This window comes from Onthophagus taurus, chromosome 6 (assembly GCF_036711975.1).
Source record: "Onthophagus taurus isolate NC chromosome 6, IU_Otau_3.0, whole genome shotgun sequence".
NCBI classification, from domain to species: Eukaryota; Metazoa; Arthropoda; class Insecta; order Coleoptera; family Scarabaeidae; genus Onthophagus; species Onthophagus taurus.
This window is the reverse complement of record NC_091971.1, coordinates 10,486,967-10,510,908: the sequence shown is the minus strand read 5'-3', so window position 1 is coordinate 10,510,908 and position 23,942 is coordinate 10,486,967. Positions and strand designations below refer to the sequence as shown.

General features: G+C 31.6%; 2 protein-coding genes and 1 long non-coding RNA gene across 7 annotated transcripts; 1 reads left to right on the top strand and 2 right to left on the bottom strand.

Annotated features, from left to right (window-relative positions):
• The first annotated feature begins 982 nt into the window (after positions 1-982).
• On the top strand, positions 983-1,848 carry LOC111413253 (uncharacterized). Its single transcript, XR_011640586.1, has 3 exons — positions 983-1,173; positions 1,229-1,486; positions 1,571-1,848. It is a non-coding gene; the product is annotated as an uncharacterized lncRNA (long non-coding RNA).
• A 1,000-nt stretch (positions 1,849-2,848) lies between these two features.
• LOC111413245 (48 related 2) lies at positions 2,849-5,517 on the bottom strand. Of its 4 annotated transcripts, none has more exons than XM_023044147.2 (7): positions 5,359-5,517; positions 5,038-5,301; positions 3,955-4,988; positions 3,753-3,895; positions 3,561-3,690; positions 3,127-3,335; positions 2,849-3,065 (listed from the first exon to the last, which is right to left on the bottom strand). In XM_023044147.2, exons 3-7 carry the CDS (start codon positions 3,999-4,001, stop codon positions 2,956-2,958), a joined length of 639 nt encoding a protein of 212 aa, XP_022899915.1. In that variant the 5' UTR covers positions 4,002-4,988; positions 5,038-5,301; positions 5,359-5,517; the 3' UTR covers positions 2,849-2,955. The 4 variants fall into 4 exon arrangements, with proteins under 4 accessions (XP_022899915.1, XP_022899917.1, XP_022899914.1 ...); XM_023044149.2 differs by having other exon boundaries at positions 3,582-3,690; positions 5,359-5,516; XM_023044146.2 differs by having other exon boundaries at positions 3,127-3,338; positions 5,359-5,515.
• A 3,907-nt stretch (positions 5,518-9,424) lies between these two features.
• On the bottom strand, positions 9,425-17,723 carry LOC111413239 (Nostrin). 2 transcript variants are annotated; one of them, XM_023044140.2, is made up of 9 exons: positions 17,278-17,723; positions 14,910-16,376; positions 11,580-12,088; positions 11,358-11,430; positions 11,183-11,271; positions 10,755-10,890; positions 10,377-10,694; positions 10,000-10,324; positions 9,425-9,939 (listed from the first exon to the last, which is right to left on the bottom strand). In XM_023044140.2, exons 2-9 carry the CDS (start codon positions 16,362-16,364, stop codon positions 9,677-9,679), a joined length of 3,168 nt encoding a protein of 1,055 aa, XP_022899908.1. In that variant the 5' UTR covers positions 16,365-16,376; positions 17,278-17,723; the 3' UTR covers positions 9,425-9,676. The 2 variants fall into 2 exon arrangements, with proteins under 2 accessions (XP_022899908.1, XP_071052462.1); XM_071196361.1 differs by having other exon boundaries at positions 11,646-12,088.
• Positions 17,724-23,942: the final 6,219 nt, after the last annotated feature.

Genomic DNA, 23,942 nt, shown 5'->3' with positions numbered 1-23,942 from the left:
TATTTTATTTCTTAATCCCTTCTTTCAACAAACAGATTAATAAAACCACCCTTTCAACATATAAACCACACGCACATTCAAACAAATCGTGCCCAAAAAACAAATAATTTATTCAAAAGACTTAAAGCTCTCTTTTTGGTTTTGAAATCCAGTTGGCTTATCTTCACGAACAATTGAATTTATAGGCGAGGGGATGGTGGAGGTTAGGGGATAAAGACCACAACGACGGAGTACCAACTATGTTTGACACATGTAAGTGGGGTGTTTCGGAATACTAATGCACGTGACTGAACGTGGCGCTTCCACGTGTCGGGCACGTTTTTCGAAAATCACAAGGAAATCACCCCCCGGGTAATACGACGTATGGTTCGAAACGATTTTGAAACGCTATGACAATCGAAATTTGTCGTAAAATAGGGGTGGAGGATGTAACGATTGCGTAACGCCTATAAAATGAGGTACAATTAATTTTTGTTTCTAAAAGATAGGTATTTAAAGATATAATTAAAAAAGGGATGCGTCAAAATTGTTACCTAAGAAAGATATAATCAAAAAAAAAAAAAATTGGGTTGGGTTTTTCTTTTATAATTTTCTTTTGAATTAGGGTGGTCGTAAAATCTGTTACAATTTCACGCTTTTTGAATCGTGTAGGGGTTGAAGGGCTCTTAAAACCAAACCGTATAGCAAATAATATGTCCAACAATGGGTGAAATGGCGATGAGTTGAGAACCGCAAATGACATCATGATTTATGGTTTTGAGTAGCCATGGGAATATTTATACAATTGGATATGTAAATAAGATAATGTGGATACTTTAAAAACTAATTAAAGATAATTTTATGCATGAGTAAAGATTTTATTTGAATCACCCTCTATAATTATAATAATTGATCACACTCTATACAAAAAATTCCAATAGGTATAAATATGTTGATTTGTTAGAAACGTTTTATAAATAGAATTTATGAAAAAAATCCTGATAACGGACTTCTGTTTTCTTTATATCCACCTAAATAACAACAGATTAGATAAGATACAGGCCTTAAAATATTAGTGATTTCGATTTCGCATCAAATCGAATCCCTATCTCATTACAAATGTGAACATTAAAAATGAAATTTAACGCAACATATTTTCGTAGTAAATCAGGCGTACTTAGTTCTGCTTTATTGGTAAGAATGAATTTGTTTTAAATATAACTTTTAAGTAATTGATTTTTTTTTTCAGTTTTTATTATTAATTAGTTTTATATGTATAGTGGCAACTGGACAAAGTTCAGGAACACAAGCCGCTTTTCTAATAGCAACAATCGTAGGATTTATTGTCACGGGATTTTTTATGGCAGTTAGGTTATTTGGTTTAGATGAAACTTTCAAGTTACCATGGGTTTTTTATGAATTTATCTATGTGATTATTTGGGCAATCTTCTTTTTGGTAGTTGCAGCTTTAGCGTTAGATTTTGGAGGAAGTTATATTGCGGCAGGAGTAAGTATATATTAATCTCACAAACTGATAAAAAATTAATCAATATGCAAAATACATGTGAATCATTATGAAAATTTTTTTTAGATATTTGGTCTTTTTACTTGTTTTGTGTACATTGCAAAAATTGCTTTTATTTATATGACAGAAGTGATTAAGCAAAATGAAACACCACCTCCATATCCAACAATTTAGGTAATTCTTTGGAATAATTTTTGTAAAAAGCTACGATCTGTTCTTAAAAGAATTCTGTTTTATTAATTCATAGTATCTGAAGCTATGATACTAATGTATTCCTTTTACCTGGGGTAACACTTTAATTTTACGAGCTGTTAAAAGAAATAAACAAAACATTTTAATATAAATTTATAACATTTTTATTTTCATCAAAACCTACATTGCTGCTAGCACTTTGTGTACCAATGCTTCGTCCTGGTAAAGTTTAGCATTCTCGGAATGAAGTTCTTCAAGAGCTGCAGCAAAAACAAATCTGGTAACTTTCGCATACAATTGAGGATAACTCTGTGATTTCCTTCTTCAAAGAAATAAAACCCAATGATTTCTGTGATGACCATGATCACTTTGTTAAGGAATCTGTAAGATCTTCTGTGGCATCGACTGCGATTGCATCATCCTTCTTCTTATAATGTCTCAATAGAGTGTCAATATGCTTTTAAAAATCATTGCAACCTCAAGTTCAGGCATCACTTAACTTCTATATAGAATGTCTCAATCTATACCACAACAGATTAATAATTGTTCTTGAAGTTTGATTGAAAATCATTGCAGGATTTATTAATGAGTCAACCCAATCTCAAAAAAAATGCTTCAATCATACTTAATTACTTTGCAAAATATGACCTTATCTTGAAATGAATCACTCCATAGACTAAGTAAGTCTGAAATCATTCCAACCCTTAATCCAAGGATGTCTCAAGCATCCTTACATAACCTGGTTTCAATCTCATCAGCTTAACTTAATCTTGAATTCAAGTAAGTCTCAATACAATCTTATGAACAATTTAAGAATACAGTCATCGTGTTATTCATCTTCGTCTCAAACTGAACGGTTTCAAAGGATCATTCTCAACACATAAATGTTTAAATCGAACCTTATCATAGACAATTTTTCGAGACAAAAATGTTATTTTGAACCTCCATGATTCAACTCATAAGCCAGATAAGACCAGATCAAGACGAAGATGCTGGAGAGGCCATGTTGATGGAATGAAGGACGATAGATAGGCATATACGATAGATCTAACTTCAAATATGCTAGTTATGGCGTAACGTACTTGTGTAAAGTAGTAGGTAGAATAGTTTACAGAAGTAATTAAAGATCACCACCATATTCAACAACATAGCTCTGTTATTAAAAGAATTTATTAATATCTTTAATTAAAATAAAACAATACAAAAAACAAAAATTCTTAACATTAACAAAACAATTTTTTATCAACAATTTTCTTTCATTATTGATTCATACTATCCGAAGATAAAGCCAATGATGTTAATGTGCTTCTTCGACCTGGGTTAACACCTAAATTTTCCCAATTAATCCAAGATAATCGCGCTGTTAAATCTAAACAAAATAAAAAATTAAATCAAATTTTTACTATTATTTCAAAATTTTTCTTCCTTACCACTTGTATTCCAATTAGCTCTATCAGCTTTTATTTCGCCGCGAAGACATCGTTCCACGTAAGTTAAAGGATCACAATCAGCCGTAAGAACTTCTCTTAACAACGCAATATACGCTATTGCTAAACGAAGAGTGTCTATTTTACTTAATCGTTTTTCGTAGGGAAACGTTGGGACGTGCATTCGAAGTTCATCAAAAGCGGAGTTGATACTGCTGCACATTACAATATTGTTCAAAAAAGGTTCATTTTTGTAAATCAAATAGATTCAATTTAAACTAAACTAATCAACAAATTAAAAAAAAAATCAAAATAAAAAAATAAAACCAAAAGAAATTATAATAAGCAATTTATTAAAATAAAATCGGAAAAATCACACAAAATCAACAAACTAAAATTTAAGTAAAACGAAAGAAAAAGGAAAAGCAAAGGAGTACCCGTTGGGTCCTATAGCAGACCTCAGCATCCTTTTTCGTTCTCTAATGTTGGCAGCATGTCTCTGGACTCGATATGGTGAGCTTCCATAGTAATCTTGGGTCATGGAGCTTCCAGAACATTGATTGGTGTCTTTATGGAATCATAAAAAATATGTTTAAGTTAGATTTAAAAAAATTGAATTAATAAAATACCCGTTGCGTGATGTAAAGATGTTAAATAATGATGTTGAAGACTTGTACTGCTTGAAGTAGCCCTTGTTGCAAAAGCACAACTTGGAAGTTCGGTGACTTCTTCTTCGGAAAGTTCACCAGCACTAAATCCACCAAACTGCATACTTAAAAAAAAATTTTTTTTAAGTATTTTTATAAAAAATTTATATGAAGTAATTGTTACTTGATCGGGGGTGATGATGAAGAATCGGGAAGCTGTCTTGAAGACATTGTCAAAATCCAACACAGATATTCCACATTTTATTAATTCAACACACGCGATGACTTTTTAAAATAGATTGATAACGAAATCCTGTGGGATTTGGTTTATATACTAGAGCGTTGGACAATATCTTTGATTTCCACAAAGACTAATTCACATAAGCTTTATTACAAAAGGGAATAGGGTTGAATTTTGCGGACAATCTGGTGCTTATCGATTACTTAGCCACCAATAGAAAGGGTGTTTGCAGAAACTCGGATCCTATTGGATGATGGACTTTAAAGGGATGTTCAACCCCACATTGGGTCTGCCGATGACAGGTTAGTTATACGAAATAAATTGTGCAATCATTTGCAGATGTGGTTAAAACGAGCATAGAATTAAAGAAAGAATGTATTAATTAACACAGAAATTTTAATGTTGTTCAAAGCTGTAAGGTGGAGGATTATTTTGAATTGGAGATTCTTTCTTGGGTTGATTGATATTTGGAAACAAAACTAAGTTTGATGCAAAATTGTAGTCGATGTATATGGTCATCTGACAGTGTTGCACTTTTAACAGAAGAACATACTGCATGTCCAACATATAAAAACCACTTTTCATGCCACCATATTAGGTGATACTGACTGATCATAACTCGTGATACTTAATGCAAAGTCACCCAGTTTGTACTCATATTTGTAGCTGTTATAGGAATTCTGCACAATCTGATTCACAGTGCAAACTCTTCAATTTCATAATTCATTTATCAATAATTTATTTTTAGTATGAATTGGTTAAAAAGAAAAATAGAATATGAACAATTTTATTTTCTTTACTTAATACTCTTCATCTTAATATCCCTGTGCTGGGTAAACTGGTGGTGGCTCATTTTGAATTTGTGCTGGATATCTTGCATATTGAGAAGTTGACTTATTATCACCGCACATACAACATTTAGTAAACTTATCAAATGCATCACTAGCATACAGCACAGAACTTAATAATCCAAAGATCTAAATAAAAAAATTATTACCACAAGAAATAACGTCGGAAAAATCTTACCATAGCAACATTATATTCCTTAAATCCAGCTATTGAAATTAATTGAATTGAAAAATGAACGTACAAATACGTCGAAATTGAATACATCCCAAATTCTAATTTAGCTAAACCACTGTTTGTATTTTGCGGGTTGTGCATTACTCTTATTATCATAATTAACACGCAAAAAATCACATTTGCTATTGATAATTGGAGGAGGGGTTGTGTTATATAATATGATCGCCATCCTAAAGAAATTATACAAATAATTATTATGTTGAAGTTCTGAAAAAAGAAATAATTATTATTAAAAAATTGTTTTTATTTTGTTTCATTACATACCAATTGAAGTACTTTTAAGCCTCCACTTAACGTTTTGAAGTAGTTAGAATTAAACCCCATAATTAATAATTAATGTTTCTTTACCCAATACAAGAATAAAAATGGCAACGTTTTTTTATTAATATACTTTCATTATCGCTTTTGTTATCACCTATAAAAAAAATTCTGCGAAATGTTTGCTCCTACAATCGAACAAGCAAGATTGAACGGGCGATACTCATATTAAATTATTATCTTAATAGCCAATTTAATAATGAATATTTTTAAGAAATGAATCACTTTGTTGAGGTAAAATGTTTTTATTTGAAATAAGATGTGTTAAATGTATAAAAGTTATTTTTGTTTTATTTTTTAATGTTTAGGATTTGCAACTGTAAATCCTTGAGGATAAACATGTGGTGGATTAATTTGACTCGGAGCAGGAGGAAATCTTTGATAAGTAGGCTCGTTATCACGTCCCATAAAATGGACAAACTTATCAAATGCATCGGCAGCATATAACATAGATAATAAATACCCGAAAACCTAAAATAATATTAGTTAATAAATAAATCAGAAACTATTTTCAAAAAGAGTATGTAAAAAGCTCACCATAGCAACATTAAATTCTAACCATCCCACTGGAATTAGTAGACTTGCAAAGCTAATATATAAATACGCTGAAACAACGAAAATTCCAAACTCTATTTTTCCTAACAAATTGTTCGCATTTCGATCATTTTGAGCCAATCTTATTATAAGGATTATTATGCCAATAACTGCATTTGTGATTGAAAGTTGTAAGAGAGGTTGCGGTAAGTGATTATGCCAACCTGGGACTCTGCTCAAGACGAGTATCATAATAATTACAAAGTTAAATGCCTGGTAAAAATAAATAAAATAACGTGTATTTGTATATAAAACTAATTTAAAACCTTACCAGCTGAAAGGGTTTTAAAGCTCCACTTAACGTTCTGAAATAGTTGTGATTTACACCCATAATTATTGTTTTCTTTTCACTTTAGGTTAATTTTTCAACCTTAAAGAAAATGAATATTTGTATTTATAGGTATATTTTCTTTATCATTTGTTTATCAGTTAAAATGAGATTATAGAGTTTTTGCGCTTAGTAGATCGGAGAAAACGTGACGCATAATGAAAAATTTCTAGATAAAGAACAAATACTTTTTAAGTTTAACGATTGTCAGAAATAACTAACATAATATTACACCATAACGAACTTATAGATTAAAATTCGTTTATATCAAAATATAAACACGACATTTTGATAAAAGGGAAATGCGGAAATTTGATTGATTAAAATAGCAACAAAAGAATATAGAAAACATTTTCAAAAAACAAAGTGTACTAAAAAAGTTTCAAAATAGTGTACTACAAATACAAGAAAATGGGTCAGAATTGTCCATAAGCCATAATGAATGAAAGCATTATGTGAAGATTCTCTATCGTAGCGTCTCGGCCGCAAGTGACCTTGGCTAAAATCTTTTACTACTGGGAATAACATAAGGTCCTATAATGGTCCTCTCCATCTTTAAGAATTAACATTGCAACCTCGAATTGTTAGAATTTACCTAACAAACAAGAATATAAGACGAAGAGCGATACAGTTCTCACTATTGTGCTTCAGCCCCAAGCGACCACGACCAATATCTTATACAACTAACAAGAACATAAACTGAGGAGGCTTGCGATCGTGGCGTTAGAATACACAACCTTAAATCTTTTGGGACTATCAAAAACATACGCTGAAGTCGCTTGCCAACATCGTTTTTTATCTTTAAGGATCTCCATTGTAGCGTTTTGATCATGGGTGACCTCCCTTAAAATCTTTTATGATTAAAACAAGAAGTTGCTAGTAGAAAAGAAATTCCCATCTGAAATTAGAAGTTATCCTCAGAATACTCCGTTTTACCAAGTAAAATGAGATACCCAAGGCCAAAACGGCATAAGCAACATTTACTTCATTTTTCAGGAATCAAAAAAAAAATGTCATCCCATTAAAATAGGCATTTGCCCAAATTTTAAACTACTACGATATGAGACTGTGATATGAGAATGCAGTTAAGGTTTTCTTTTACCCTTTCAAAGTACAACGTCTTCATGAGTACATCGAAGTACATCGTTTAAGATCGTTCATGATATCTCTCAACATCGTTCTTTATTTTGCAGCGTAGTTATCCTTCGGATTAGGAATAGGTGTTATAGTGTGTAAACAAGATAATTGTAATGAGTTAGAATCTCTTTTCATTGTTACATTAAATAACTACTCGCAATCTAATGCTTTTTATTGCTTGGAGGCAAAATATCTATTGCACTTCCTTTATAGCAAGGGCAAAACACAATCCATCTTGATAAAGTTACCCATAACAGTAGTGTTTGCCGGCACAATTAATTTTATCCAAGCCATAACAAATTGTATAAAATATCTGCTTCAAACAATGTATTAATGGAAGCTGGTTCATTGAATTCTGCGTTTACATAATGAATTTTTATTAAGTTACATATATGATAAACCTCAATGGTGATATTTTCGTAGAATACAGAATTCCCCCGCCTCAATATTGCTCCATTAACAATCTTAATAAAAACAAAAATAAATTAAAAACTCAAATTAGTGAAACGAACTGAATAGTAATATTAAAAATATAGAGAAGGAGTAAAGGTTAAAATAAAGGTACTTGCTTTGACCAGGAGGTTAAGGTTTGTGGTTAACTTTTATGTCTTCTGTCCTCAAGATATCTCAAGGTCAAATGCATACCAGTTGACCATCACTTCTATTTTGATATTGACGAACCTGCTTCTGGAATTTCAAGGTCAAGGTTAATAGTGTGACCTTGAGGTTCCAACAGAATATTCGTCAAACGACAAAATACCTGTTACTCAGGAGCTAAGAATAATAGGAGCAAGTATTCATTAAATGATACAGACTTAGAAAAGCTGGAGTGCATGGATTTATCCAAAATATCACTAGTGTAGAAGACAAAACCATTTGGCATTTTCGAACAGTGTTCCTAATATGTAACAAGCTGCAGAACTTTGCAGAACAGATGGACGATGACATTTTTTTTCAAAGTTCTGGACGTGAATTGTGACTGGTTTCATTGCCAGGTTGGCCGATCTGAGGCTATTAGGTTATTTATCTATCTATTGGGCCGTTGGTTGTAAAAATTGGAGAACACTAAATAAATATTTGTCATTTTCCCAAAGTCAAAAGAAACCTTTTTGATATCTCTATTAGTTTTTATAATTTTTAGCGCTATCAGAGTTTGGAAAGTGGTTAAATTTCTCTTAAAAACACTTTATTGTCTCTACATCTCTCCTCTTTCTGAAAAGATTTTAGCACCCTAAATCATTTGTAGTAGTAATGTCCTAACAATCGCTAACCATCTCAATCCACCTGTGCTTATACGGTGAGCTTTTACTCACACCCGCAGTGCAAATGCAAAAAAGATAAGCCAAGCAGAATTTCATTGCAACAATTGGCTAGATACTCAGATACCTAGTATATTCTTTACAATTGCTTAATCACTAATATAATATATATAAATAGACATATATAACATCTTAGGGTCAAGGAGAAGAAATTTATTATTTTTTCATAAAATTAATATTTACATTTTCTTCCTATTCATACTCAAAAATCTTTAATCCACCCTTTTCACTCTATTAATCTTGACAAATCCGAATGGTTTTTGTCACCCAAACGAATATAGGCGTAAATTGAATTTCGCAGATACAATTCCGACCCGTTAAGTACCCTTAATTGGTAAGCCACACTCCGCAAAACTACCACCAGCAAACATATTGCTCTAAACCACTCCCCATTCGAATGTAGAGGAGGCAAAAAAATCCTACAATGCACACCCTATTTAAACGGGGGAGAACTCCTGGGAACACTTCCTGGGCTATTATCACAAGTGGTTGCCATAAGCACGTGCATAACGATCTGTTTGAAATTGATTGTTTGCCTACACACTTTTAAACGTTTACGTTTCAATTCGATATGGTCGGGTAAGTACTTTTTTTTCCGTCGATTTAGGATAAAAAGATAAAAACAGCAAGTAAATAATTTTATACATTTTAGTCGATATAAACAAATTTTATACCTAAATAATTATACAATCGGAGAAATAAATATACAACTTTTATGGTACAAACAACAAAACGTAAATTTACGTTCGTAAAACAGAAATAAAAGTATCGTTTCAGAAATTGTCGCAATAAAAATCAAATTCGATTATTTCGATCGTTATGGTTTTTAATTAACTTAAAACAATTAATCAATTAACCGATTAATTAACTATTTTAATGAAAGTTTTTAACACTTTATGGCAGTGTTAGGTGCAGGTAATGTTTCAACGTAAGTTGCTGGGAAAATTCCCACAGATCCGTTACATTCTCCAAGCCACCAACCATCTTCTTGCTGACGATATACTGAAAGTATATCTCCAGGATGAAGGGCTAATTCATCAGAAAGATTTGGCGTGTATGCGTATAATGCTTTACATTGAGCTATTGGCTGAATTGGGCTTTCTTCTGTTACTTCTTCGTGTGTACTACTTCCTTGAGAAGAAAACTCATCTAGAAAAAAATAATTAAAAAATTATCTTGTATGTTATAAATTTTTTTGGAAGTATTTACCAAAATCTGAATCTGGTTGATTTGAATTTCCATCTGCTGTACCTCGATCGGTCCAATCAGGATCTTCACCATCAACACCATCAGATTTATGAGAATTACTAGATTTGGTTGATTTTTCACTAATAGGACTCGCTTCCGGTTCGCACCATTGTTCTTTGAGCCATTGGGGTACTTTAAGAACGCTTTGTTGCAAACCGGATTTATCTCTAGTTATCGTGATATGAGAAGCCAATGGGTGTCCGTTTTTTTGGCGTCCTTCAAGTTCAGCGGAAGCACTTTGAATTTTATATCGCGCGCCTTCTAAATACGTTAACATCGATTTCATCTAAAATTAAAAATAATTAGAATAAATTTTGATTAAAAATTAAAAAATTTACATGATATAATTTCTCCGAAACACTTTGATTTGAATCCTCAGCACCAAAAGTTGGAGTTTGCTTGATAGCTCTACTTAAATTCTCAAGTCCGTTTTTAGATTTCCGCTCTCTTTCGATATCTTGTCGAATCAAATGAGCCAATTTCACCAAGGCTTGTTTACGTCTTTCTTTGTTCATTGCCCACGTGATGTGTTCGCAATAAAAGTCGGGTAGGAGTTGTTCTGAGATTTGTTGGGAGCTTTGTCTAAGGCTGATGAATGTGTTTAAATCTTGGGCCGGGTCACTATTATCAAAAGGTGACTTCAACCTTTCAGAAGCCTGTTAAAATGTTATTTAAAAGGTTGTTATTAGATTTTTGAAGATGGTGGAATTGCTTACCTCAACTAGTTTTGGCCCTAAATCTATGTTATTATTTAAATATGATAAAAGAACTGTTTTTAAGCTACCCAATCGTTCGTCTTCTAATGATTGGAATATCGTGGCACCTCTTGATACTGAAGATTCCCATTCAAGCCTAAAAAAACGTCATTTTAATAATTTTTAATTAATTCAGTAATACCTCAATATAACGGATTAGTACTAGGTTTAGTGTTAGTTCTAGTGACAGATTTAGTGTAAAACTATTACTGGACTTAGAACTAGAAACATTTGGGTTTAGCCACACGTCTTTGAAGACGGCTAAACCCGAATGATTCTAGTTATAGGAATAGTGTTAGTTCTAGTAACAATGCTAGTGTAAAGCTAGAACTAATACTAACGCTATGTTCTAACGAGGTTTTAATGTATAAATAAATAAATATACTTACCGTGCTCGCTCAGCGCGAACACACAATGTATAATATTCAATGTCGGCTTTTTTCACCGCATCTTCAGCTTTTCTTTTCTTTCCTTCAAGCTAAACAAATATAATTCACATTATTCCAGCAACATTCTATTTCAGTGTTAACTTAAAGATTAAGAAATTAATATATAATTACTTACTTTAGCATTTTCTTTATCAGAGTTCTGTCTATGAATCTGAGCTAAATGAATCAAACTTGCACTTCTTGATAATCTGATAAATATAAAATGATTAAAAATTGTAAAGAGAATTAGCAAAATGTTTAAGGCCCAAACAAATACAAAAAGAAAAAGACGACCACAAAACAAATATTTCCCTTCTCCCAAAAATAATAACCTTTAAACAATAATAATCTCCTTTACCTCTTCTTTTTCTTTTTTTCGTAGTAATGAGCCAAACCCTCAGCAGATCCCCACTTCAAAACCCACCTATTATCCAACATAGCGTCCTGAAGTTTTTCATTCTCCCTCGCGCAAGTATGACTGTGTTTCTTACTTTTCGCTTCGGCCGCCCTCCAATCCCCTAAATTTTTCGCCGCTTTATCCACCATGCTTTCACTTTGTTTTCTTAATCGGTGTTGACTTTCAGTTAAATTTTTTAACGGTTTCGCCGCATCTTCTAAAATAGCTACTCCTAACAATCGGTGACATTCAGCTCGTGCTTCCATTTCCAACGCAACCGCTCTCCACGCTTCGTTTAATCCACCCACACCTTCTCTGCATGCTTTCACCAATTTGTTACTTAATTTCGAGAGGTTTTTTGCGTATTGAACTTCGGCTTCTGATCTTTCTTGGAGAATTGTGGCAAGTTCTTTGCAGAAATCGCCACCTTGTTTTACGTAACGACGTAAATCATCGAATCCATTTTGACCCTAAAATTAAAAATAAAAGAATTAAAGAAAACATATTTAAGATGTAAATAATGTGTTGTTGCATTCGTCGCGACAGTCGAAAGGAAATGTCTCAATAATTGGAAACTATCCAAGGTAAAGTCAAGTTTAAATACTTGAAGGTTAAAAGTGTTTTCATTTTTTCGATTTATTATGGAAAAATAATAAATATTAGGGTTAAAAAATTGTGAATGGGCGAGTCACATCCGGAATACATATAATTTTCTGCAAATAACCAATTTCTATTATTCCTTAGTAAGGTTAATTTAGAAGGAAATCTTGTGGTGGTTTGTAAGAGCAGGTGAATCTTTTGTAGTTAGTTCCATTAGAGAAGGAGTTATTGCAATTTCGAGCCAGATGCTTACAATGCCCCATGAAATAAATCGCCATCCTCTACCATCTACCGGTTCTTGTACCGGTCGTTTCCAAACAGGAAATTACACTTCTTGTTCTTTTCAAATTGATTGGTGTAAAAAAAATTGTCGAAGCAATTTCCATTAAATTTTATTATATACTATGATTTTATTTTCAAATTCAATACATAATATGATTTAATGATCATAAAGGTTTATTATGAATAGGTATCATTTAGATGATTTATTAAGAATTCATTCTCAAAATGACCAAATCTTTTCAAGCCAAAATATTAGAAATATATATCCAACAACTTATTGACCTATTGAGATATCAAAATTCTCATCAAGAGATGATGTTTAGATATGATAGAAGATCTAAAGCTGAATATGAGCAGATCATGGTCTAGAGTCTAGATAGATCATAGAATAGTGCTGAAATACTGAATCTGTCAAAAAGGAAGCTGGAAAAGAATAAAAGGTGTTATCTAAAAAAAGCTGTTATCTATGCAGTACCATATTATAATTAAGTTGTATTATATAAAAGTTGTTAAATTAGTTATCTTTATAATGGTATTATAGTTCATTACTCTTTGTGTATACATTTTACAGGTACGCTGATAATGATCCATACCTTAAAAAAATTGTTACACAATGCATGATGGGTAAAGCTTTGCTTACAGCAAAATATCGCTGGCTCATATTAAACGTTTACGTCAATATCTATATTCTACGTTGGACAAAACTGAATAGAATGACATGAAATTAAATACAAAATCTGAAGAAAAACTGAATAACTCGTAAGTTCATTACTTACGTATTAAGGAATCTAAAAGATTTGTTAGAGCTTGCCTAAACTTCTTTACCAAAGCATTAGATATAAGTAAAAATAGTGTTAACTTTTTATGTAAAAGATGAACGAATAAGATGTTCCTAAAAATCGTAGAAGGAGGGGAAAATTTGTCATAAATTACAAAGTATACAAGAACAATAAACCACCAAAAGCATATCACAAAGCAAGTTATGGGAAGCTACCGAAAGCACGAAAATAAATGCAACCATAATAAAGGCAGTAAGAAATTTATACCAACAGCTAAGATCAAGATGGAATAGAGTGGCTTCCACATCATTGTAGGAACCTCATAGAGAAATACAGCGAATGCAAAGAGCAGCAGGTCCTTGACCTAAACCATGGAAAGTGCATAGCAAGTAGAAATATTTGGGAGCACAAATCACCGGAATGCACCATAAAGGATAGAAACATACAAGGTATAAGAGGCACAACTATGATGAAAGACTTATTTGGAGATAAAGGCGTATTAAATAGAAATAAGCATAAAATTTATAACACGAGAGTAAAGAACATGATAACATCGAGTAGCAAAGTGTGGCCACTTAAAGGAAAATCGGAGAAAATCCTAAAAGCAACATTACTGGCGAAGAACGGTAGGCAAATCGAAAATGGATAGCATCATCAACGACAGAATCCACGAGATTATGGAAATAACACTCGCCATAATAGAGGACGTAACCCAACCTAAAGGAAGAAGAAGGGAACAACTTAAAGAAAGGGAATACAAGAATTTTGGACGGACAGAGGGAAGTGTAAGCCAACCTATATATAAATTACTATATTGAACAATTTGGTTCTATAACTACAAGTATTGCTTAAAACTTAGTATATTTTTAGATACTATTAGTCTAGATATAAACATTTTGCTGAAAATTCAAGAGCTTCTGGTAATATGCCAAGAAAATCCAAAACACTTTTAGTTTTGGATAACCCTCGAGAACACTCAGAATACTTATCTAATGATTGCAATCTATGAATCAATGATTCAAGTTTCGACAAAAAATAGACATAAATTTGAACCAAAAAGAGAGGCCATCATTGTTAGTCATACCTTTTTTTAACTAAAAAATATCTGAAATTATAATTTTATTTTTGGTTTACGCCTCATTGAATAGAAGGTAAGGTGTTAGTGCCAATAATAGAGGTGACCTTTTAAATGACTACAGGTCGAAATTAAATTAAACCTTTCCGACCAACGACCCCTTCTTCCTCGGACTTTAACCTGGATTTTATTAGCACAGATATAATTAATTGAATTACCACACCGCATTATTAAAAATCTTGTAATCGTCTAATAGCTTTTTCGACAACATCCACAAATACTAATCGTAAACGTTACATAAACGTTTACAACCATGTGGAAAACGTACAATCCCAAAAAAAGAATCACAATAAATTTAAGTAAAGTAAAAGTATAATTAAATTTAATTCGCTTTTAATACGTAACGGTTACGTTATTTTATAAACAAATTAATCTTTTTTTCTAGCAATAAAAAATAACAGCATTAAAGTTAATCTCCGCATGTGAATGACCGGAAGTAGGAAGCGAAAAGGTTTCTTTATAGATTAATAAAAATTAAATTTTAATATTGTTTACCTCATTTAGAATAACTTTACTTCGTCTAAAAGCACTCCTAATCGTATTAAAATCAAATTCTTGATTTTTATCGGTATCATTACTTCCTGCGAATTTAACTTTATCACAACTTCCTAAAGGGATAGGTTCACTAATATTCGGCGATTCTTCGTGTTGATTTAAATTAGCGAAAAATGCATCATTTTTGATCATTTGTGATGAATTATCGTTTGGATCAATATTTTCTTGGTCTCTTTTTTTAAACATCATCCCAGTTTGTTTTAAAACTTTTTTACATTTACTTTTTGAGTTCTTATACATTTCTTCGATATTATTGGCTAATTTGTCTTTGTTATCGTTTAATTGACTAGATTCTTTAAAATTTTTTACTTTCGATTTAATGTTAGTCCAAGTATCGACGGCTTTCGATTTCGGTTTTCTTAATAAAGTAACACGTCTTAATTTAATTGGGAGTTTACTTCTTGTTTTGCAATAATCCATGTTTATCGAGTTTTCGTTGGGGTTCTCCATGATTACTTGGCTGCAAGATATGTGTTCGATGTCGATGTCTTTGGTGATCGGTTGGATTGTGTCGGGGTTGAAATCGTTCATTGATTGGGATAAGCGGTTTCTTTTTAGCGATTTTGGTACTTTGTATTCGGTTACTTCTTCTTCTTGGATGGTGTGGGAGAGATTTGGGTCGCTTCCGGATTTTATTGGGGGGCAAATTTCTTCTAAGCTTTTTCGGACGTAGGCGTCGATTTCGTCGTTGTTCGCTAGGTTTTCGATTTCTTCGAAGCTGAGCTTTTTTGGGACAAAATTTAAAATCCTTTCCCCGTCGTTTTCTTGAGGCTCCTCTTTGTTGATGTTTTGTTCGGCAAATTCCAACATTTTTAAATGATTCTCGCTAATTTTGATAGGAACGCTGTATTCTTCGGGAGTTATGTTGGATTGGGGAGTTGAAAACACTTCGTTTACGTAAGAATGAGAATCAGTTGGAGTTGATAACCCAGATGTTTTCTCATCAAGTTCCGGTATGGTTAATTCAATCTTCAATTCCGATTTATGAACCCTAACTTGATCGTAATTTCTGTTTTCGAAGAACGAAAATGAAATGCTGGGAACCTCCGCTTCGTATTTAGAATTATTTTTTAATGATATTGCGGGGGGCTCGACTTCCACGTAAAGATCTGAGTCGTATTTTATATTTTTCGAAACGTCTTCTTTACTTTTTTGGATTATCGTTCGGGCATCTTCAAAAACTTCATCCGGCTCTGTGTCCGAATCAATCGTAGTTGGAACTTCATCGCTAACGACGTAATTTTTTTCTGCCATTTGGAGATCGTAGCTCGCCGAAGACATTCGATTTTCTTTATTTGAATCATCTTTAGAGTATTTTTTGAAAATTGATGTGTTCAAATTTGGTACGGTTGTTCGCCATTGTTGTTTGGAGAATTTCGTATAAAATTTCTTCATCGTTTTTCCCACCTTTTCAAATCGTAATTGTTAGAGATTATAATTGTTGAATTGAATGTTTTGTAAATAGCTTCATTTGAATGTTATCAAATAAATGTTTAAGAATGACGGATTTAAATGGCATTTGTCAAGAAATTTTGGCTTAATTGTGCTTTTTTTGGTAATTTTTGCAAATATTTGGCATATATGGAGGTTTTATAAAAAAAGTAATTTGAAATTGAGTAGCACTTTTCTTTTAAATTGTCGGGTTCTTATCAGCTTAAATACCTAGTGACGCAGTAAATATTTGTAGCTTCGTGCGTGTTCCAAGGGAAATAGCTTAACAATAACCTTGCCTTTAAACCCAAAGAATTTTATTTTTTTTTAATTTTGTAATAAATCAATTTTATACGAATAACAGAGATAATAAAGTTAATAAAGCTTCAATTTAAGACATAAAAGAATTGTGATAACTTAACGGTCAAGTTCAAAATAATTTAAGCATAAATAGGTTGAATAAAAGTTTCGTAACAAATTGAGTAGACAAAATTAACTTTAAACTTTGCAACTTTGCAAATATTTCCTTCAGAATAATGAACACAAATATTTAATTAAAGATAGTATTGTTTGATGAGCTACTCTTTATCCAAGGAATTCGTAAAACATACAACAGATAAATCACTTTCTCCATAAAATCCACCAAAACCGACATAAATTAAAAAAATCAACAGTTTCAAGGTAGTCAAGACTCCGTAATTGTTTGCGAATAACCGCATCACGTCAACAAATTAAAACGATAAGGCATTTAAATAATAATTAAAAAATTGTTTTCGTTTTCGTCATCATCAAATAAAACTATTTCAACGATTCAATACATCCAATTCAACAAAGAAATACTCAAACGAACAAAAAAAAAGGAAAACAATAAAATTACCACTCCTATTTTACATAATACTTTTCGAACAACACACAAAAACGAAAAACCACAAATCACATTCGATTTATTTATGTATAATTCTTTTAATTTTGTAATTTTTTCTATTTATTTTCCGACCGAAGTCTTATAAACGCACGTGGTTAAACTCAAAACTGCACTGAATGTTGAGAATCCCCATCGTGGAAAATGTGTTCTTCGAGTAAAAAAAAAAATAAAAATAAATTGTTCGATCGAAACACTCGGAGCTATCGCACACGACTGAACTGGACGCGGTTGGAAAGCAACAAAAAAAATCCGCGTCGGACGCGCGTTTGATTTTCCACACACACACATCCACACGAGGTGCTCTAATCGAAACTAAAACGATGGTATCTAAAAAGCTGGGTATGCTTTCGTCTCCGTTCTACCTCCAGCAACGGCACCTTGCACTATATTAAGAATCCGCGCGTCTAAAATTAAAACACAAAAATAAAAACTCCGCGTTTTGTGTATACTTATTCCGTGTGGATGGATATAGAGAGTGAATACGCAGCCTAGCTTGGAACTTAGAAGGTGTATAATAAAGTACATGTGCGCTTCGTCAGATGCGGAACGCATGTGTACGACGATATAAAGTTAAAGTTGCTTTTAATGTAAGTGTAAGTCATCGTTACGTTGTATCATCATTGTTGAGGTTTTATGAAAGGGTTTTTGTAGTGTTTTAATGTAGTTTTTATGGAGTTGAATTGATGTAAGTTATTGAGTGGTTTAAAAAAATTAAGTACGCAATAGTGAATTCATTAATTGTGCTAAATAGTTTATGAAGAATTCTTCCTTACAAGAAATCTATTTCTGACAAATTCCTTTCTGCTGTCGATGTAAGATCTACTGCACGTATTTCAATTCCAGAAATAGACGTACACCCCATCCAGTATTTTATCAACATGAAATAGTATACATTTATATTTTCCATATTTTGTGTTATTCAATACATACATTCCATTTTCCCGCAAATTATCCGATATGTTGTTATTAAATGAAAGAAGGATTTCAGATTTTAAATTGAAATTAGATTTTTTGCAACCAAAATAAGAACAATATCACCCTGATAATGTATACCAGTTATTGTATACCTCAGCTACAAAGATTTAGGAGAAAATAAAGAGATAGACACTAAAATCACTATTGGCCAAATTGCTGTAATGAGATTATTACATAATGTCTTCTAGACGTTTTAATACTTATTGATAGGTCTTAAAAAACCTTGCGACTTCATGATTTTCAAAGGTAAGTACACAATTTAATAGATAATAGTTTTGGTAATAACAGATCCTGAACAAATCTTGAATTTTAAGTAGTATATCCATTTCAAGTATGCTAGCTCTTTTTTAGATGCTGCATCAAATTTTGACATAATTAGTATTCTACTACGTTACTGCAACAATGAATATTACACCTCGTCAATACGCAGTGAAACTGAATCGCAATACACATGAGGTGGATGTAAGAAAAGTTTCCCCACAACTGGTCTTATATGATTGAGTATTGATTCTATCATTATTTTCTCTTTCAGTTTTATAAATTAATTTCCATAACGAAGCAACTCTAGCATTACATCCATAAGCATATCCATAGAGCAAGTCTTGTGGGCTTAGCAAGATGGTCATTTCTATTATATAAGTGTCCTGTCTTTGTAATAATCAATGTAGGGAATTAATTTTGCATGAAGTTAAGTTTAATGCTAGTGCAAGAAGAATTTAAAATCTTAAAACCTCAGTCTACTCTTGTAGCCCGAATTTCTCTGAAAAATCACAACGATGATATTAAATATTTTTTGATGTTGGACATAATCTTATAGTTGTTTTATGGATCTGCACCCCAAAGCTGATTTGTTTATCTTTTATTTGCTCCGAGTTACAAAGAGAGACTCAATCATATCTCAAAAGCTAAAACAGATAGAGAAAAACTTTATGCATAAAAGATATTCGTAATGAATCAGAATATTATAGTTTATAAGCTGTTTAAGTTTGGCTGATTTCATTTTGAAGGAATTAAGTCAAAATCAGCAAAAACATCAAATTTGGTAATTTTGCTTTAAAGAATCAATCATATCTCAAAAGCTAAAAGAGATGGAGGAAAATTTTATGCAGAAAATTTCTTCGTAATTAATCAGAAAATCATAATTTATAAGCTGTTTCAGTTTGGCTGATTTCATTTTGAAGGAATTAAGTCAAAATCAGTAAAAACATCAAATTTGGAAATTTTGTTTTAAAAGAGTCAATCATATTTTAAAAGTTAAAGGAGATTGGGGAAATCTTTATGCAGGAAAGATATTTGTAATGAATCAGAAAATTATAATTTATAAGCTGTTTTAGTTTGGCTGATTTCGTTTTGACGGAATAAAGTCAAACTCTGCAAAACATCAAATTTGGCAATTTTGATTTGAAGAATCAATCATATCTCAAAAGCTAAAAGAGATGGAGCAAAATTATATGCAGAAAATTTCTTCGTAATTAATCAGAAAATCATAAGGTTGCTCCCATTAGGATCAAATTAATTCCAATTTACAGCAAACCAAGTATTAAGTAATGCGTGTGATTTCATTAGTTGTTACCAATTCTATTGATAGAATCTTGTTCTTAAACCTAAGTGTGGTTTCCCGAATGTTAGAATTTTTTTCATTGATAGCATACATCCATTAATTCTAGCAACATCAACCATATAGTACAATATAACCTTGAAGCATCAATTAGTTCTCTTTTGGGCAGAACTTTATATAGTTCGTCACAGCACCTAGCTTTACCACTAGATTTATTGCCATGTAGTTTAAACTACATTTCACTGATGAAATAAGATTTAACCCATTAGATGTTGCTGGACTACTTATTTTGCAAAGAATCATCTTGCTGCAAACATTTTGTTATCACAAAAGTGCAAAACCTCAAACTGTATGTTTGCAGGTACAATAATTTTTAATGAAATGAAAGAACCTGGGTGAATCTTTTTGAATGGTTGTGTAGATTATGTAAGTCTTACACTAATTAAAAACTATAAACTGAATAATGTAATGTTTTTTAAGTTATAGCGTCTTTAAAAACTTAAACAAATGTTGTCCATTTCTTTTGGGAAGAAGTGTTTGATAAAATTAAAATATTTTTTCAATCTATATCAGTATTATCTTTATTGTTACCGGTTTTGGTGCAATTAGCCATCGTCAACGATTTAATTTTTGAAATATCATCACCATGTAGATGAAATTAAATTTTTCTCTAAGTTCATGTTGTCCAGTCTGGAGATCGAGTATATTCAAATTAATGATATGTGTTTTTTCCTGTGTCCTTCATGTAAAAGAGATCCAGGATTTGTTCTTGATAAGCCTGGAAATTAGAACCCAAAAATTCACTTTTTTTCTAATTAACACAAAGTCTACTCATTTTAAGGAGGTTCTAGTGAGGTTGATATTTAAAACCAAATAAGATTATACAGAACCAATACGTTACATAAAACCACCATTTCTCAGCAATCATTCAAAGAGAGATCAAAGGAAAATAATTTCCATTATGAAAACCAAGTTTATAAGAACTTGAATTAAATTGAGAGACCTACAAAGAGGATGTTTTAAAATTGTAGGATTTATTCTAAGACACTTAAAAAATTGCGCCTACCACGCTTAATAATGACAATTAAGAATATAATTATCTTGTTTTCTTGTTCACCTGGATTACATAAATGTTTATTATGTATACTTTAATTTTTTTTGCAACTTGACAAATCTTTTGCATTATTTAGGAAGAATCTAGTTAAAGTTGTATATATCCAGAAGGATTTAATAAGATTACAAAATTTGAACAAATTCTTTCAATTCAACCCATTCACTTTAACAACATTCTCGACAATCCCAAACAATTTCATTTTAATCCTTTTAGATTAATATTGTTTTATTCTATTTGCTTAAACAAGACGGAATGTACCACCTTTCAAAATCAATTTATACACCCATAACATTGTTTTATTACGTAACTGTACATTCGGTAAGGTCTCTTGAGACACACGCATATTTTAAAGTTATCACGATATTGCCGTGGTAACCGGCGGGCGCTAACTTAAAATGTGCACGTACATTGCAGAAATTCTAGAGCTCTTGTACCTGTAACAAGAAATTTTTGAACGAATTAATTGCAAATTAAGTCAGTTCAACGTCGAACAGTTTCCCGCTTAATAATCTTGCATAATGGGCAAGTGCCAATTATTATCCACACGTAAACCCCGTCGACAACTAACGTTCGAAGTTATTCAAATCGACAACGATTATTATTGTACAATCGATCGGTTACGTAAACGCGTTTTGTTTTAAACACTATTATTATTAACAGAAAATTGTTCTATTTGGAACTTAATTTATTGTTTCATTTATCAATTGAAATCACAATGTAGGCGTTAATAAATGTTGTAACGGAGCACTATTTATAATGGTGATGATGTAATAATGCTTTTTTTTGTGGTAGGTTCAAATTTATTTTCGTCTTAAGAGCCCACTTTACCAGGTCGGTCAGTTTCTGAGGGGCGCAGACGACGGACGTTCGGAAGCAACGAGGCGGAGTTTATTTTCTACTAGGCCCGACCCTTTATAGATTAAAAAAACATCGTGTTTATTTTATTACGATTCTTTTTCTCGTCGATGTTGTTAATGAAGAAATTAAACGACTTCTTCTAAATATTATTGTTTATTAACAATTTTTCTTAATTACGAATTACAATCAATCTTTTTATTGACTTTCCAATTTATTTATTATTTTGATTTTTTATTAATAATCGTAGTCGTAGCCCACCTTTTTACTACGTTTGTTTTTTTAAGTATTTTGGTTCACAACAATAAAACATTTATATCATTTTGAAACGAAAATAACATTTATAACTTCATTTTATATTAAAATAGATATATTTGCAATACAGGGAATGTGAAAAGTTCGGTACAACATTTATAAATTATATCTTTGTTGTATTATTATGCGTTCGTTTGATGTACAGGTGTCTCAGAGTAACCGTGTAAGTAATTTTATTTGAAAACACAGGTAGTTACAAAAATTAAAGAAAAAATAGCTGAATAAATGTGGTTCCTTTATGAATATTATTACTTTTCATTCGAACTTTTTTAATATTTCTGTTTAAAAAATGGACTGCATGGTCTGCATCACCTTGTATAAGTAAATGAAATAATATGTAATACCTAATTAATAATAATATTAAATAATGATTGAAGTATACAAAATATGGCTAATAGTGTAATAAATAAAACAGCCCTGACTAGAAAAATCTTTAGAAAATTTTAATTTGCCATCGTTGAATAGATGTAAGCTCTTGAAATTCGCTGGACACTTCACCTCGAAGATGGCATTTTCGTTTTTTATTGTTTCATTTGGACTTGCAACTAAGAATCCATACATCCTACGGATGAATAGAGCTGAAGAGTTTGCTGGCAAGTTATATTTACTTTCAAATTTTTTTAATGCAAGCCATTCATAGGCTTGGCCATGTTTAGTGTTATTATTTCTAGCAAATTTCGAGTACAAGATTGATTTAACTTTATTTAAGCAAGACGTGTCATTTCTCATCCTACATACATCACCAAATCTCGATGCAGTTAGGCACAGATACCTTTCTTGGATCCATATCTGATTGGTACTTTAGCTTCTGGTAAGAATTTGTATTTTATTTCTGTTAATGCATCCATCTTGCAAGTTTCCAATAAATTCTTCTTTCTTTTATATTCTTCGTGTGAAATGTCACTCATAAATTATAACCGAATTGCTATCATTACCCTGATCGGCTTTCGCTACCTACCTGAATTACTCTGTATACACGAGTATTTTATTTTATTGTATACAATTATTTTATAGCAGTACCACTCCGGATGATGCATCGTAATTGATGTTGTTCGAGCGTTTAGCGTTTACAGTCTTTATTCAGTCTTTATTTACTTTTCCTGAAGCTGTAACTAAATTAATTCTTCTTTACCTGCGTTCTTCATAAACTGCTATGCCATGTCACTTGCGGTTTCTTGATATTTTTGGAATGTTTTTGTTAACATAAATAACAAACACATAACAATAATTCTTCAGCCTGTGTATATCCGGTACCGACAGATAACAGAAACAACAGCAGAGTTTATCTCAATAGACTCTTTGCTTTCTTCAGTGTAAGCTTCTTTTTTATCCCGCACATAAAACATAAAAGAAATGAGCTGCTAAGCCCTGCTTTTGACTCATTAATAAATTTAATGCGAGTTTTGTTGCAGTTGAATGAATTATTCTCCACCATCAGTATTTGGTTCTGCATCATTTGTATTATTTATCTTATGGTATCGCTTCAAATAATGTATCGTTTTAATTTTTACTGTGATGGTTTATTCTTTTTAAATAAGTCCTTTTTATGTGTGCCACAGTTTATACAATAAAATTAATAAAATTTAACTTACCTTTCTGAATGAATACATTTTTCAATTGAATCTCGGACTATAAAATATGAAATTTTAGATTGTATAAAAATTTATATCGTAAATTATTACCGTCTATTACTCCTTTTTCGAGAATATCTTTAAATGCTAAGGGGTAGTTTTTTAGATGAACATACTTACCCATTGTTTATAAAAACTTTACAAACTAAATTAAACTAACACTATAGTA